This window comes from Pezoporus wallicus, unplaced genomic scaffold (genome assembly GCF_028554395.1).
Source record: "Pezoporus wallicus isolate ANWC-B61680 ecotype Strahan unplaced genomic scaffold, APGP_CSIRO_Pwel_v1 contig_3058, whole genome shotgun sequence".
In the NCBI taxonomy this organism is placed as follows: Eukaryota; Metazoa; Chordata; class Aves; order Psittaciformes; family Psittacidae; genus Pezoporus; species Pezoporus wallicus.
Window position 1 is genome coordinate 6,161,435 of NW_026641153.1, and position 15,586 is coordinate 6,177,020.

At 43.4% G+C, this 15,586-nt stretch overlaps 1 protein-coding gene across 4 annotated transcripts in view; it reads right to left on the minus strand.

The window, feature by feature from the left end:
• The window catches only part of CAMK1D (calcium/calmodulin dependent protein kinase ID), a 220,114-nt gene that overhangs the window by 26,661 nt on the left and 177,867 nt on the right, over window positions 1–15,586 (minus strand). For all 4 annotated transcript variants that reach the window (XM_057422496.1, XM_057422495.1, XM_057422498.1 and 1 more), the window contains one exon: window positions 7,286–7,361. In XM_057422496.1, the coding sequence (XP_057278479.1) occupies window positions 7,286–7,361 (76 nt within the window). The remainder of the gene's footprint in view (window positions 1–7,285; window positions 7,362–15,586) is intronic.

The following is a 15,586-nucleotide window of genomic DNA, read 5'->3' on the forward strand; positions in this document are numbered from 1 at the left end:
ACAGTGGTCCTAGCTTGGTCATGATGGGGTTGAACGTCCTGCATATGGGGACCCAAGGATGTTCCTCCAGGAGGCAAATCTCTGAGGACTTACACCAGAAAGCAAGTGAGAAGGGCGCAAGCTCCCTAGGACAGAGGAGGTGGCATGCAGAAGGGGAACACCAGGGCATCCTGGCATAGGGAGAGGTTGAGAGCCAAAAAATAGGCATTTTTTCTGTCTTTTCCCTTAAAACCAGAGTTCAGGGAGAGACTGAAATTTTAATGTTACTTACTTTAATGTTCTAATGTTACTGGCTTTGCAGTAAGGGATGGGAAAGCCCCAGTAAACTACCCTATCATGCAATTTATGGCTGGAGGAAATCTTGTTGGACTTCCAGCAACTGGGCCACGTTCCAAAGTCCATAATAAGCTTTTATTTAATTCTTACAGAATCAAAATCCCACCGACTTCATTTCCATCTGCTGGGACATTTCTGTGTGAAAAAAATGACCTCACTATCAGAGGTTCTGCTGCTTTTCTTCAGATATGCAGAAAGACAAAAATAACCCCTCTGTCTTCAGTGTGAAAGAATCCTGCGTTGTCCTGGGGGAGCTTCAGCAGCTCTTGGTTGTCATCATTTTCTCGCAGTTCCTCCAAGTAAAAGCTTTTTGGGATTATTTAGCAACCTTATCAAATCAGCAACAGATTTTCCTTTAACCTCCTATTCCCAGTCCTGCCTTAAAAAGAATGGGATTCAGATAAGAAAAACAGAGGTGGATGTACAAAAGAAAGATATTGCCAGGAGTCATTTCTAGAAGCCATCAATGAGATTGCAAGAGGAATACCAGAAACAGCTTCTCCTCATCAGGCAGAGAAAGAAATACCCTGCAAGCTCTCATTACATATTGGGGGTGATACTAGAGGCTATATCACCCATTTACATGGTCAGTGTACAGCCTGTAATACAAGAGACGTTGGGGTTAATTTTACAAACAATTTTACAGTGATTAAAGAACTCAGTAAGTGCTTAAAAACCTCAGATGTGCGGTGTGGGAAGTCATCCAAGTGCTATTTATAGGGATAAACACATGTATTTCTTCTTATTTTAGAAACAGACCCTCATACTGGCTGACACTGGTGCCCTTATGAAGCTGTGGACAAGGACATATTAGCATGGGGAATATAAAATAAACTAAGAAGCAAGTGATGAGGAGCAATCATTTGGGGTTGTCTTTCCAGCATCTGAGTTATCCTAAGCAATCCAACATTCCCATGTACATTTTACCACCAATAATTCTCCTTCCAGTACCAAACAAGTAAGTTATTCCTCACCTCCCTGCTTAGGCTTGTGTGTGATGCCGAGCAGGCAAGATGACTGATCAGCTTGCTCCAAAGTACGACTGCAGGATGATGGTGAAAACTTCTGGCATAATACTCTTTGCACTGCCCTTGATTAATCCTTCCATACAAACACCACTGATGATTCATGCACATCTACTTGAAAATCAAAAGCAACTTGGTCACAAAGTGTGAAACTATGATCCAAGATTTATCTCCAGATAGTCATGATTCATAAATAACAAACCAGCAACTCTCTGGTCCTACCAGTGAGCAAAATCAGGGGAAAACACAGGGGAAAATGTGTTCAGCGTAGTACAGAAGAGACAGGAAATGCTGACAATGAATAACCAGGGACTGAGGAAGAACATTTTGCATAATGTTCCACATTATAGAATCTTAGAATCACAGACTGGTTTGGGTTGGAAAGGACCTTAAGATCATCCAGTTCCAACCCCCCTGCCATGGGCAGGGACACCTCACACTAAACTATGTCACCCAAGGCTCTGTCCTACTTGGCCTTGAGCACCACCAGGGATGGAACATTCACAGCTTCCCTGGGCAACCCATTCCAGTGCCTCACCACCCTCACAGTAAAGAATTTCTTCCTTATATCCAATCTAAATTTCCCCTGTTTAAGTTTTAACCCGTTACCCCTTGTCCTATCACTACAGTCCCTAATGAAGAGTCCCTCTCCAGCATCCTTACAAGGCCCCCTTCAGGGTGCTCTGAGGTCTCCACGCAGCCTTCTCCAGGCTGAACAGCGCAAACTTCCTCAGCCTGTCTTCATACGGGAGGTGCTCCAGTCCCCTGATCATCCTCGTGGCCTCCTCTGCACTTGTTCCAACAGTTCCATGTCCTTTTTATGTTGAGGACACCAAAACTGCACACAATACTCCAGGTGAGGTCTCACAAGAGCAGAGTAGAGGGGCAGGATCACCTCCTTCGACCTGCTGCTGGTCACGCTCCTTTTGATGCAGCCCAGGATACAGTTGGCTTTCTGGGCTGCGAGCACACACTGAAGCCGGCTCATGTTCATTTTCTCATCGACCAACACCCCCAAGTCCTTCTCCACAGGGCTGCTCTGAATCTCTTCTCTGCCCAACCTGTAGCTGTGCCTGGGATTGCTCCCACCCAGGTGTAGGACCTTGCACTTGGCATGGTTAAACTTCATGAGATTGGCATCAGCCCACCTCACAAGCGTGTCGAGGTCCCTCTGGATGCCATTCCTTCCCTCCAGCGTATCAACCAAACCACACAGCTTGGTGTCATCCGCAAACTTGCTGAGGGCGCACTCAATCCCACTGTCCATGTCAGCGACAAAGATGTTGACCAAGACCGATCCCTGAGGGACACCACTCGTTACTGGTCTCCAGCTGGACATTGAGCCATTGACCACAACTCTTTGTGTGCGGCCATCCAGCCAGTTCTTTATCCACTGAGTGGTCCATCCATCAAATTGATGTCACTCCAATTTAGAGACAAGAATGCGATGTGGGACAGTGTCGAACGCTTTGCACAAGTCCAGGTAGATGACATCAGCTGCTCTACCCCTGTCCATCAGTTCTGTAGCCCCATCACATTCCAGCTTTGGAATATGATTTTCTATTTTTTGCATAAATTATCAATTTTCTCTGTATCAGTTGTGCATGAGATCAGTATTTAAGCTCCCCCATCATGTGACCCAGACAGATCCAAAATCCATCTGCTGGAAAACCAGTGAAGTTTCTTGCTCTTCTTATGCTTTATGTTTTTAAGCTGAACATGTTATCAGAACTACCTTGTGATAAGTAGTAAACCAAGCCCAACAGTGAGGCTGTTTCAAATTGAGAAGTACTGCAACTGGAATAACAGGAAATCTCAGGCTGCTAAAATTAGTTTGCGCGAATAATAATTTCTCATGCAAAACAGGCTTTGATAAAAACTCCACTGGTGCAGCCTCTGCAATCTGGCTGTCATTAACAAGCAGCATTAGAGACTGGCACTGAAACAAAGGTATTTTTTCCTAAAAGATATCCTTCACCTTGCACATCACAGAAATATTTGTCTAGAAAGTCAGTACCACAGAAACAGTTTGTTCTTCCAGTGTCATAAACTGCAGGCTCTCATGTGAAACTGATCTTGTGTCTGGAGGCACTGAAACCACCTGCAGTAATAATAGCTCAAATCATCTTTAATTTATGCCTGGCTTCTGTGTTAGATTCCCTTGAGTTTCCATCTTCTTAAATGACAACAGTTTGTTCAGAGTGGCTGTGAGGATCTGTGGGAGAGGTGAGGAGGTGATGGAGGATGATGTGCTTGGATTGCCCCATGCATAAATAAGTCTCTGACTGTTTTGGGCATGTGCAAGTAGCTCCAACTGTGCTGGCTGTGGAGCTAGAAATGATATCTCCACATGGGTATGGTGTTATATTGGAATTAATAACTCCTGCTCAGGTCAGGATTAACCACCAACATTTGCACCAGGATGGCTATGCTGCTGATGCGTATGGCCCCATGCCGCACTATGAGTATGTTGGCTTTCCTACCTCCAGTGTCCTGAGACAGCAAACCTAGATGTTAAACCTGCGCCCACCACTATCAGACACCCCAGCAGGGCTACTTCCTTCTAGATTAGGGAAGGATCCCTCTTCCTCTCTATCTTTACTGTACCCTTGACTTCCACTTTCTTATGAGGCCATGTCTGCAGTTTCTATTCCTGGAAGCAAGGATGAGATCCAGTTCAAGATTAGAGCACATGGGATGTTGGCTGGGATTCTAAGCTCCCATTGCATTCAACAGAGGTGGAATTAGTGGAGACTGGAAAGTGATGCAAATGTACCACAAAGCAGATGAAACCATGCTGTGAAGGCAGGGGTCTGAGTATGGAGCAGGATGTGATCCAGTAGCCTCAGCATGGGCATCTGGTGCTAATCGACACAGTCCACAGTCTCCCACTTGGCCTCCATCTGCCACTCCAGAAGGAAGGTCTCTGCAATGGGTTACACTTGCCAAACCCATGTGGCTGTCCCGAACACCCCAGTGTGGCACTAAACATGTAATTCTTGGTAACTGAATGGCATTTGCCGGTGAAATGACTGCTTGCATTGACCCAGGCTGGGTTGAGGTGCCCACACGTAGAGCCCAGTGCCACTGGAGAAGATGCTGAATGCACAGGACCCCTGTTCCCAGCTGGCAGATATGATATGGGGCTATGCAGGGCTGGACTGTCTTAGCCACAGCTTGAGAGCAGGTAGGACACTGTATGTGACTGAAACAGCACTAAGTACCTACATTAGGGTAACCAAAGTGAGCCTTAAGTGCCATTGACTGAAGGATGTAGCTCACATGCAGAAATGTTTAGGGAGGTAGTTTGATCTCAGACACAATCCCACCCAAGGAGTAAAAGTCTGGCAAACACATTACCACGCTCCTTGTACAGCAACACATTATTGCCATTCATTTTGAGTGCACATAATACAAATCAAGTCCTTATTACATGAAGCACAGAAACCCTGAAAACCTTTCCTTGTCTTGCAAACAGGAATTCATAGAGACTCATTCTTATTAAATTGCATTAAGCCTTTGGGGTTGGGAATTCCCTGTACAAATGGGGAATTTAGATTTGAGGAATTGAATTTAGATTTAAGGAGTGAGCATATGCCTTGCTTGACAACCCCAGCACACACTGACTTGGAAAACAGAGAAGGAAAAGACTGAGCTGAACCATGCAGTATGATGAGATTGAAGCCATCCACTGATCAAAGATGTGTTCATAAACTGAGTGTGGAGGACATATTACTTACCACTGTCTCACCCATATTCCTCAGCAAGACACATAAAAGCAACAAATCAAATAACAAGAAGTCTGCCAGCAAAAAAGACCTTTGTGGCATGAGCTGTGGTTGAACGGGACTGAAAGCTTGGAAGAAAGCAAGGCCAAGTTTATCTCCAGGCAACCAGGATGCAACAGTTCACAGCCCTCCTGCGGGCTGCCAGATGGAGGCAGTTTTTCATGTTGATATTTGACAATAAATGGAACCTAGGCAGCAGTTGAGCCTGGAAGTGAGGCAGCATACTGCTCTCTTCCACCTGCATCCTTCTTCCTCACACTCTCTGAAGCTGGTACTCAGCAAAGTACTACAAAAGCAACACAAATGACTCTATCAGACTGTCCTGCCATGGCTTACAAGAACCAAAAAGTCAAAACCCCAAACCTTTGGCCTTCCATGCTCAGGTCTGCTTGTGGGAAATGGTAAGTTTGGGTTAGCACACACCATCCTACAGAAGAGAACTCAGGAATGTTGTGTGAAGCAGCCTCTGAGGTATTGTGGCATTCCTACTGTCTTCCTCCCAGCTGTAGCATGTCCCGCTGGGCTTTGCCGTAAAGTCAGAATCAGCACTGTTGATTTTTGCTTTATTTAGCAAAAGCTTTTTGCATCCTACTCTTCATGGCTGCTCCAAGATAAATCCATCCCCTTGCAAAGTTTTGTACTCAAAGAGTTTTCAAATATTCATGTAGGTTGGAAAGCCACTCATAAGGCGGACGTTTTTAGGCAGGACTTGGTTTTAAATACACAAACATACATGCAAATAAATGAAGCGTTCCTTTACTATCTTAATATATATATAAAAGCTACTTTGGGTAGCATATAACTTATGATCAAGACTAAATGAAAGTGTAAAGAATAAACATTGCACAGAGTGGATAATAGAGCAATGAAGTTTGTCTTAGCAAAAATAGTTCTACCACACCATCGAAAAGCTATTCATGTTCACAAGCCACTAAATGTTTGCATAAGGAGAAAGGGAACAAAGTAGGAATGCTTTAATGCTGTGCCTCACTGGAGCTGCTTTTTCCTCCAGTCTTGTGTAACTGTGACAGTTGTGTAAAAGGGAAAAACAGAAAAAAAGGGAAAGCACTGGTAACGCTGGCATGAAAAGACTTTTGTTTCTGTGGCAGTCAACAGCTACACAGCAGCTCTGTGCTCTCTTGCACAAAAGGAACAGGCTTCTTGTGCATTACGCAGTCAAAAGCCTGACCTCCTCTCAAAGACCCACATGAACAGGTCCTCCTTCAAAGTCTGCTAGGCTATGTAGATGCAACCTATGCAACTGTTATTTGAATGATATGCAAGGACTCACAGACCCAAGAGCACAGACTACCCCATCCAGACAGGTTCACAGTCAGCAAGTTCTGCATTTCCTTCTCAACCCAAATACTAGCAGTGATTTCATATATTCATGCATATATTTCATATATTCATGCACACAGAGCTGGATTCAGATCATGGTGTCCAGAAATGTTATGGGCACCCTTCTCTGAACAGTACTAATGACCCTTGGTACCAGGGTATCCCTGTTATCACAATAGCCAGGACACATCTCCAGTCCTTCCAAGTTGTTGCTGGTGCAGGAGGTGGCTTACCTGCTTTCACGGCTTAAGTACTGAAGGCTGCCCTTTTCACGGGTATGAGTCTGGTCTTTGAAGGATTTCAAGACCCAACTTGATAAAGCCCTAGAGACAACCTGGTCTGACTTCAAGGCCAGGACTTCCTGAGGTTCCCTTCAATCTGAATTACCCTATTAACTCATTCTGAAGAAGGGTGGCAGGTACTGCGTGAGGACAGGCACTAAAATCTCCATAAACACGAGTAGCGAGATCTATCCACCACTCTGGAAAATGCACAAAAGTCCTGGTCCTGTAGCTTTCTCAAGCAACCAGTCCCCACTTCTGTAAGCAGCAAATAGCCCCATTAGAGGAGCAAGCCCATACTATTGCACATGGTTTAGTTCAGCTTTTGAAGGATCCCGGCCATTTCCTACCACTTCTGTCCAAATTTCAGCCTTTGTGTAACTGGAAGGTGTCCAGGGTTCCTGTTATCTTGGGTCACAATTGCCAGAGATTAACATTTTTGGACCAGACTAAGAGGGGAACAATGTGGTGGAAGAGCATGTTACCCATGATTGAAAACCCAACAGATACTCACAGGATGTATGCGATGACCCCAATGGACCAGCAGTCCACAGCTTTGCTGTAGGGCTTCTGGGCCAGCACTTCAGGAGCTGAAAACACAAAGCCAAGTGAACACATGTTACAACACCAAGCATTGGCAAGTGGTCAAGAGGTAGGACCCTAAAACTTGAAGCTCCCTGAGTTGCCCTCCCTCCACATACAGCCCTTGGATTTGTAAATATCCCTAGCTTTTTGAAGTTTTTTGAAGATATTCACAAGGACGACTCCTGAAGTGGAGCAAATTCCCCATTTTCTGACTAAGGACAGAAAGCCAACCCAATAAACTACATCTGCAGGAGAGGAAGGAGAGCTGTCACCATACCTCCCAACGGCAGCCTTCCAAAGCCTGATGTATGTCAGACTGAGAGGGAGTAATTTGTCCTCTACCTCTGGGAACACAGACACCTCTCAAAGGAACTGAGCCTTCTGCCGCTATAGATTTCAGCCACCATAGTCTGAATTCGCTAGAAGTGAGAGCCTGGGCATTTATTGAAACTCTTTGTGGGTTTGCTTTCCTATCTTACACCAGTGAGAGTTAAAAAGATGCATGTTTTTGTTTGGGAGCCTGGAGTATTATGTTTTCCCTGCTGGGACCTTTCAGTGGAAATGCTTAAACCTAACTTTTAAATCCTTGTGAGCCTATAATCTTTTTCATGGAAAGAAGCTTTTGCTTTATTCAAAGCAAAATGTCCACAACAATGCAAGAAATCACTGACTGTGGCATTCCTAATGCAGACATGCCACACTGGGCTTTAAAAAGCACAGTATTTCCTCTGAGTACATTGGATTTTAAATGGTGCAAAGAAATCATGAAGGGGCAAGTCCCAGCAAAATATTCCTTTGGGGTTACATCTTTCTCTGCTAGGAGTCTTGCCAACATCAAAGCAGTCAGGTACTTGAAGGACTGCAAAACAGAATTGTGAAGCATATAAATGTATCAAAATTTGAGCCTCACATTTAGCTGCTACATATGCTTTGGTGTATTGGTAAGGACTCTTCAAAGAGTTATCTTTTTAAGCTAGACAAGTCAATATAACTAAGGTCAAAACTGCCAGCAAGGGAGGGAACAGGAAAGCAATAATGAGAAACAGAAAAGACTTTCTGGCTCATGGGCATAAGAATTTATAAGACTGAAGGGAAGACAGTGCACATGGAATGGGAATGATGGAAAGGGTGAAGTCACACTGAGCACACATTGTAAAGAGGAAGAAAACACAGGGGAATGTTGGTAAAAATATAACTGGCAGACAGATTATGACAACCTGAAGACTGGGATATGCCCCAATCTGTAACGCAGGTTACATATGACCCCAGTTTTCAAATCATCAAGAAAACTGGGACCACTGCAGAAGTTAAAATTATGGTTCTGTTCATATATTAATCCTAAACCACTGTTGTAATGTGTGAATATACTTATCCACTACATGCCAAAGGAGGTTTCTTTCTACTGTACCTTGCATGAAAGTCTCCTCACCTGGCCCTCGGTGGCAGAAACCTGCACCCCAATTCCTAAGAAGCCCCTGACTCCTTCCAGAACATAGGCATGCTGCTGTAATGCACCAAGATAAAGGTTAAACGATTCTTGCTACAATAGGGGACAGAGTTGTGGAAATACAGAAGGCATCTACAGTTGCACCCAAAGTGCTGGTGCACAAATGTAACTCCTTTCCTAACGGCTGGGTCAGGGTCTGTGTGTCAGCTTGCTGCTAGTCGGTCTGATGGGGCTGAATTTGAGGACAAACTTGGGATAGAAGAATAAAGCACCAAAGATCCATCCTGTTTGGCCTGCTACTGCCTCCCAGATAACCTGGCAAGCTGGGACAGTCTGCCAAATTTACATTTCTCCTGTATAAAATAGTTGTTGCTCAAAGTTGCTCAAGATGACCTTCCCAGACAGCTTTTGTGTCCCTTAATCTGACTCTTTCCTTCCCGATTCATCAAAATTTGCCTCCAAGTTTTCCTCTAAAAAGAATCCTTTTTTCAAAATGTGCATCAAATGGCGTTTCTGAGACTCTGTTTCCTTTTTGTTCCATCCCTTATGACTGAATTTTGTGACAAAATATGCAGACAAAGGGAGTTAAATTTCCCCCATCCTTAGGTGATCAGATGTCTTCAAACTCTCCACTCTCGCAAAATTCCCAATACTTTATTCACATATCACTTCTCTCTTTGACTGTCCGCTCGTGTTTGCACCATTTTCAAGACTGGTAAACATTATACATCTCCTATCCCCAAAGAAAATATTATGCAAATAGATCCTGAGCACCTCAGATCCTAGTGAGCTCCTGATATTATACAGATAGGGCACATTAACATAACAGAAAACAAATCTGAGACAAGGGGGTGTGAACTATATAAAGATTTTCCTTCTTAAAGCATCAAAGCTGAGCTGGGGCATTTCTCTCAGTTTTAAAGGAATTAAGAGCACTGAAACAATTGCTGCTGTGGATGGTAGCTGTGAAGCAGGTAAGAACCCCACAGGATCAAGCCTGAAGCAAACATGAGGCTACTACATCCCCTTTGGTAAACTAAAATGGAAAAAAGGCCGGAGGTTTAAATAATTGCTTTAAGGCCAAATGTCTGCTTTTGATTTTTGTTCCAAGCAGCAGACATGCAACAGGAACAGGAGAACATAGCTAAACATCATCTGTCTCTGATATATGAAGACAGAAATATTTAATGAGCTGAAAAACAAGTCAAAGGAGCTCTCAGAAATGATGGCAGATCAGTGCCAAGAGGCAAAAGCAGAAGATGCAGTGAAAAAAATGCATGAGCTGATGACATTAAAGGATCAACACAGATGGCTGAGGAGGCAAAACATCAGTAAGGAGAAGGGGAAAGTCAAAGCTCCCACTTCTGGTGCTGGGGTGATGCCAGCTGAGCAAAGGCTTCCAATATTGCACCTTCCCAGAGAATGGCTGTGGGCTCAAATGCAACCCAATGGTCATCCAGAGACAGGTAAGTCAATACAGCAAAACTGGACCCTTCCTTCACATTGGGGAACTGTGTTTCAGACCAAATCAGCATTGCTACTAGCAACATGTGGCAGGTAAAGTGTTGGGTAAAAGTCCCAGGGCCTCACCCCACCTGCAGGTACATGAAGATGTGCTTCCCAGGCCAAATGATGTGGTGTTTCACAGTTAGAATTTTTTTTTGTTATTTATATTATTTTTATATATATTATTATATTATTTTTATATATAACATTTTTATATATTATCATCTTATTTTTATATTTGTTTAGTTGTATTTTGCTTTTAACACAAGAAAAAAATAACAAAAGGCTTGTTTCAAATGGAGGTTTTAAGAAAAGGCACAGAACAGGGACCTTTGGAAAACTTTCAGAGCACTGTGCCAATACCCCTAGTGAGCACAGCTATGCTAATAAGCTCCCTGAAAATGCAGCTGATGGATGCCAAAACCAGCAATCCATGTTCCTGCAAAAAGCTGAGGTGGTGGGGATTGCTCTGATACTTTAAGCCTGATGAACAAACTGTACAAGTCATGAGGGTGCCCGTTCTCATACCAGCCTTATAGTTAAAAGTGATTCTCCTTCACTCCCAGGATGATGCTGCTCCCAGCAGATTTTGTTGTCTCATAAGAACTCAGTCTAATGCTATTTTCTGTGGTTTATATGGCTTCTCACAAGCTGCATGCCAGAAGGAACCATGAATTTGAACAAAGGGTGAAGGTTTTGATGATCCCCATAGGAGTTACGTATCAGCAGGCTGCCATAAACATAGGAGGAATATAAAGACCTAAATAGGGGTAAAATGGGCAGGCACATGGCTCAGTTGGCGACACAAATTGGCCTGGTGCAAGCCACAGCTGATGGTTCAGCTGGTAACTATTTTAGTGCCAGTTTCCATCATGTAGGCACATCCTGTAAGTAAAGAAGGGGAAACATGAGTGGGCTGCACATGTATGAGATGGCCAAGAAATCCAAGAGGGAAGATGTGAAACAGGCTGAGTTTGTAAGGGACAGCAAAGGGAGATAGTGCCAGCCTCGTGGTTTAGGACTCTAAGGTACTGCCTCAAGATGAACAGAGAGGAACAACCACTGAGAAGATGACGGGATGCATGAAAGGCTAGCCCAGCCCCTCTCCTGAAGCCAAAGACGGTGCAAGGGCAGTGTGAGCTCCTCAGCCACAATACAAAGTGTCTTCCTCACAGTCACAAACAGGTTAAGAAGCATATAAAGCAGCTTCACTGCCATACCAGAGACCCTCTTTCACTGACTCCTGGGATGAAAACGACTTCTTTCCCTTTTTTCACAAAGTCCTCCAGTGTTCATCCTTTTCTGGTTGGCCAAGACTTTGAGGTTTGGGGCTGTTCCTGAAGGACAGCAGAGTTTCAGTGCAGCCTGAAGTTGCTGGCTTCTTGTGCTTCTGTTGTCCCTGTTTCATGTTGCTGAGTCAGATCCAGATAGGTTTCATGGACCGTAATGCAGCTACAACCACATCAAGCAAACCCTCCTTCAGGATATGGCAATGGAGCTGAGCAATTCTACTGTCACAAGCTTGTGCCTGAGCAAACCCTGGTGACAGCAGTTCCCATGCTTTATTTTTTCTTTATTACTCATGTTACTGCCTAAACAACTCCTGGGGTTGCTTTTTGCTAATAAGGATATTTCAAAGGCTTATTAAATATTTTCAAACCATTGACTCAAAGTATACTGAGTAAGTCAAAATTCAACATGGGAATCTAAATGCTTTGGTCTTGCACAGGGCTAGGAGAAATGCATGGCTCTGATATATTCTGAAATTGCTACTGGAGTTCTGTCAGAGCTGACAGTTGTGAAATGACCTCACTCACTGCAGAAAATAAAAGCAGTGAGTGAGGTAGAGTCTGTAGTGATAGGACAAGAGGTAACAGATTAAAACTTAAACAAGGGAAGTTTAGATTGGATACAAGGAAGAAGTTGTTTACCGTAAGGGTGGTGAGGCACTGGAATGGGTTGCCCAGGGAAGTTGTGAATGCTCCATCCCTGGCGATGTTCAAGGCCAGGCTGGACAGAGCCTTGGGTGACATGGTTTAGAGTGAGGTGTCCCTGCCCATGGCAGGGGGGTTGGAACTGGATGACCTTAAGGTCCTTTCCAGCCCTAACTATTCTATGATTCTATGACAAAACACACAGCCTGGGTCCAGCCCAATTCCTACAACAGGGAAATGCAAGAATATTTTACTAGAAGTTGGGTTGGGAGTCAGAGCAAGAATTTTAAATCTCAGTAGGACTAAGATACCAGCCAGCCAAAAACACATAGTTTAGCATTTCTGCAAAGGAGATTAGGCTGCCCAAGACAGGCTTTCTAACGTCTTTTCCTTAGTTTTCAATGTTCCTAAATGTCTTGCAAGTCTAAGTCCCATCTACAGAAGTAACTGAAGGTTTTAAGAGACCAGCTCTCACAGAAAGTCAGTCAGTGAGACCCAATTCCCAAGCAGCAAAATCTCTTCTGAGGAAGGAATTTGCTGAGTGACTCGATTCGCCTCCTGGTGAGTGCCCAACTTGACACACCTCAAGGATGAACTCACTTTCAGGCAGTTTCGAACAGCTTCTTCAGGTTCTTATAAATGGTCTCAAGCTGAGTAGCCCAAATCTATAATGTTTAAACTGATAAATCATTTATGGCCTACACAGATCTTGCCCATAATCACACTCAGGGTTTTGAAAAACACCACTTCTCCAGTGTAAATGATGGGGTGGGATCCAAGCAAGCCACTCCACACACCTAATCTGCAATCAAATGAGCCACAAAAGCTGCCTCATCTATATGAGGCAATATAGGAGCTACCTAAAAGTTGGGTGTTTAGTCCCAACTCACCACCTAGACTCCTTCCATAAGAAAGAGAGTTAAGAGTGGTAAGCAGGCAAGAAAATGGAAGACCTTTTCAGCATAAGAAGCTGCATTATCAGACCCCTCTTCAGTGAGTAAACATTTAGATTGGCATCTTAACAAAAGTGGCTCAACTAGTTGTGTTAAATTATCCTAACCATAATGGACCAAAATATCTGACAAAACCCTTGAAGGAATAAGATCCCTGAACTGTTGACAGTAATTTAATCTGCAAGGCAGAGCTTTAAAAGCTAATGTGCTAATGAAGTACAGGTTATGCACATTATAGATATACTCTAATTTGATAAGTAATAATTTTGTCTTCAGAAAGTGATATTTATTGAGAAGTTTAATCATAATTACACTCTCCCTTACTCAGTGAATTTCTGAACCACATAAACAGGACTTTAGTGACTTGGGTACCATTATTCTTTGGTGGTGAAACCAAGAAAAGTTGAGTTAAAATCTGAAATAAAGAGTTGAAAGTACATCCTATTTGGGGAAATCAGATAGAAATGACAGGAGGGTTTACACACTTGGAAATACTTGCCAGCAGACATGAGTTAAGAGCAGGTCTGCTACCAAGCCAGAAGCTTGTCCAGCACTTCACACAGTTGGATCTGACTGGATCCATTTCTGGAGATGAAGTATAAATAGTAGCAGATGCTAATGACTTCCTAACAGAGCCCTGGGTGCCTTTGACATGTGATATGTGCCTACTTTTTTCCAAGTCATGGAATCATAGAATAGTTAGGGTTGGAAAGGACCTTACACCATTTAAAAGCAAACTGGTTAAACTGACAAAAATAATTAATTCCTCATGAAATATTAGAAAATGGGTGTTCTACATATCTGTAAAGAAAAGCATCAGGAAATGTGCTGTAAGTGATGAATCCCTGCATGATACTTCCACCCTATGCAAAATGGCTTGGAAAAAGTCTACACAAAGGTGGCAGACAGGACACTGCATGGGCCAGCACTGTGGCATGTGCCCCAATCCAGATGAGGACACATATTCATGTTGTGTCATTAGGAGGAAGGACTCCTACATTTACTTGGGGCATTAGGCAGGTGTTGCAAATTGGAGTGATGCTGGAAGGCAGGAAAGCTTTCAGACGTGGACAAACCGCAGACCACGTATGCAGAAGCCATGTCACCAGGAACCACATCTGTGGGCATCACCACAGTGACCAGCAACAAAATTTTCTGTGTTTGGAAAATGTTGTCTGGGCAATCAATTATATATATTAAAAATAAATAATAAAGGCAGCACTAACAAGGAGCTGTCTCCTGTTCAATAAAGAAACAGAACAAATATTTAAAGAGGTTTTCTTTGTGAGAGAGGGGGAAAACTCCTGTCAGCACTTCAGAAATAAGCACCCATGACCTCTTGAACCATGGTGAATAAAATCCTGTGTTCAGTAAGGTAACAACAGGCCTGGAGCACTTGTGTAGCTATCAGCGACCAGACCATGAGTAATGGGTGCTCTCAAACCTCTCTCAAAGCACTACAATTTGTGTCACATGCTCCGAGAGCTTCCTCTCCAAAATAGCAAGTTTTGTTGAGTAAATGGCTACGCAGAGAGACCATGAGATCACCCAGTGCCCAAGCAGAGTCACGCTCCCTCATTTTCATCAGCAGATATCATCTGAGCTTCCCTGTGTCTGCAGACTTATTCTAGTCAGTGCCCATTTCAGAACAAAATCAAGTGTGTTAATTAAAGACAGAAGAGCTGAGAGCTAAAATTATGAAAACTGCTGCCTCAGCTCAATTCCTTCTAGTGCTTTGGAAGAAGATTTCCAGTCTGGTGTGATTATACATGACAGCTATTCAGGCTCTACAGAGTGCATCCTGACTCACATGGCTTAAAATAAAATGATGAGCTGATGGCTTCATAAAATGGGAAACCAGAGAAAACTGTTCCTTTGCCTGATGCTATAGAGTTTGTCTGTGCAGTGTGAAGATAATGCCCAGAAAAAGGTATTCCTCAGACAAATTCGGATCACTGTGTCATAACTACATAATCTTTTTGAGTTTTCATACCATGGTATCATCAGAGCTGTGAAAACAGGTGAGGTGGCAGCTGAAAAGCAAAAGGAGGCTCTGACTGCTGGAAAACATTAAGTTTTTCCTGCTGGAAAGATATGAGACAGATCTATCCCTGGGAAAGCCACTGTAATTTTAGTTTCATAGATTTCATGGATACCCCTGAGATTCATTTTACAGTCTCAGCTGACTAGCTCAGTATCATAGGAGACACAGGCTTTCCAGATGTCTTGTGCACAAAATGAGTCTTTTAAATAGCGTTTGCTCAAACAGACCCTTCTCACATTCATTTACTTCAACTTTTTAAAAGGATGCTGGTAAACACACTACTAATTAGAAGCCTGGTACAACCACTGCTGAACGAACAAAAGAGCAAAGAATAAATGACAGGAAA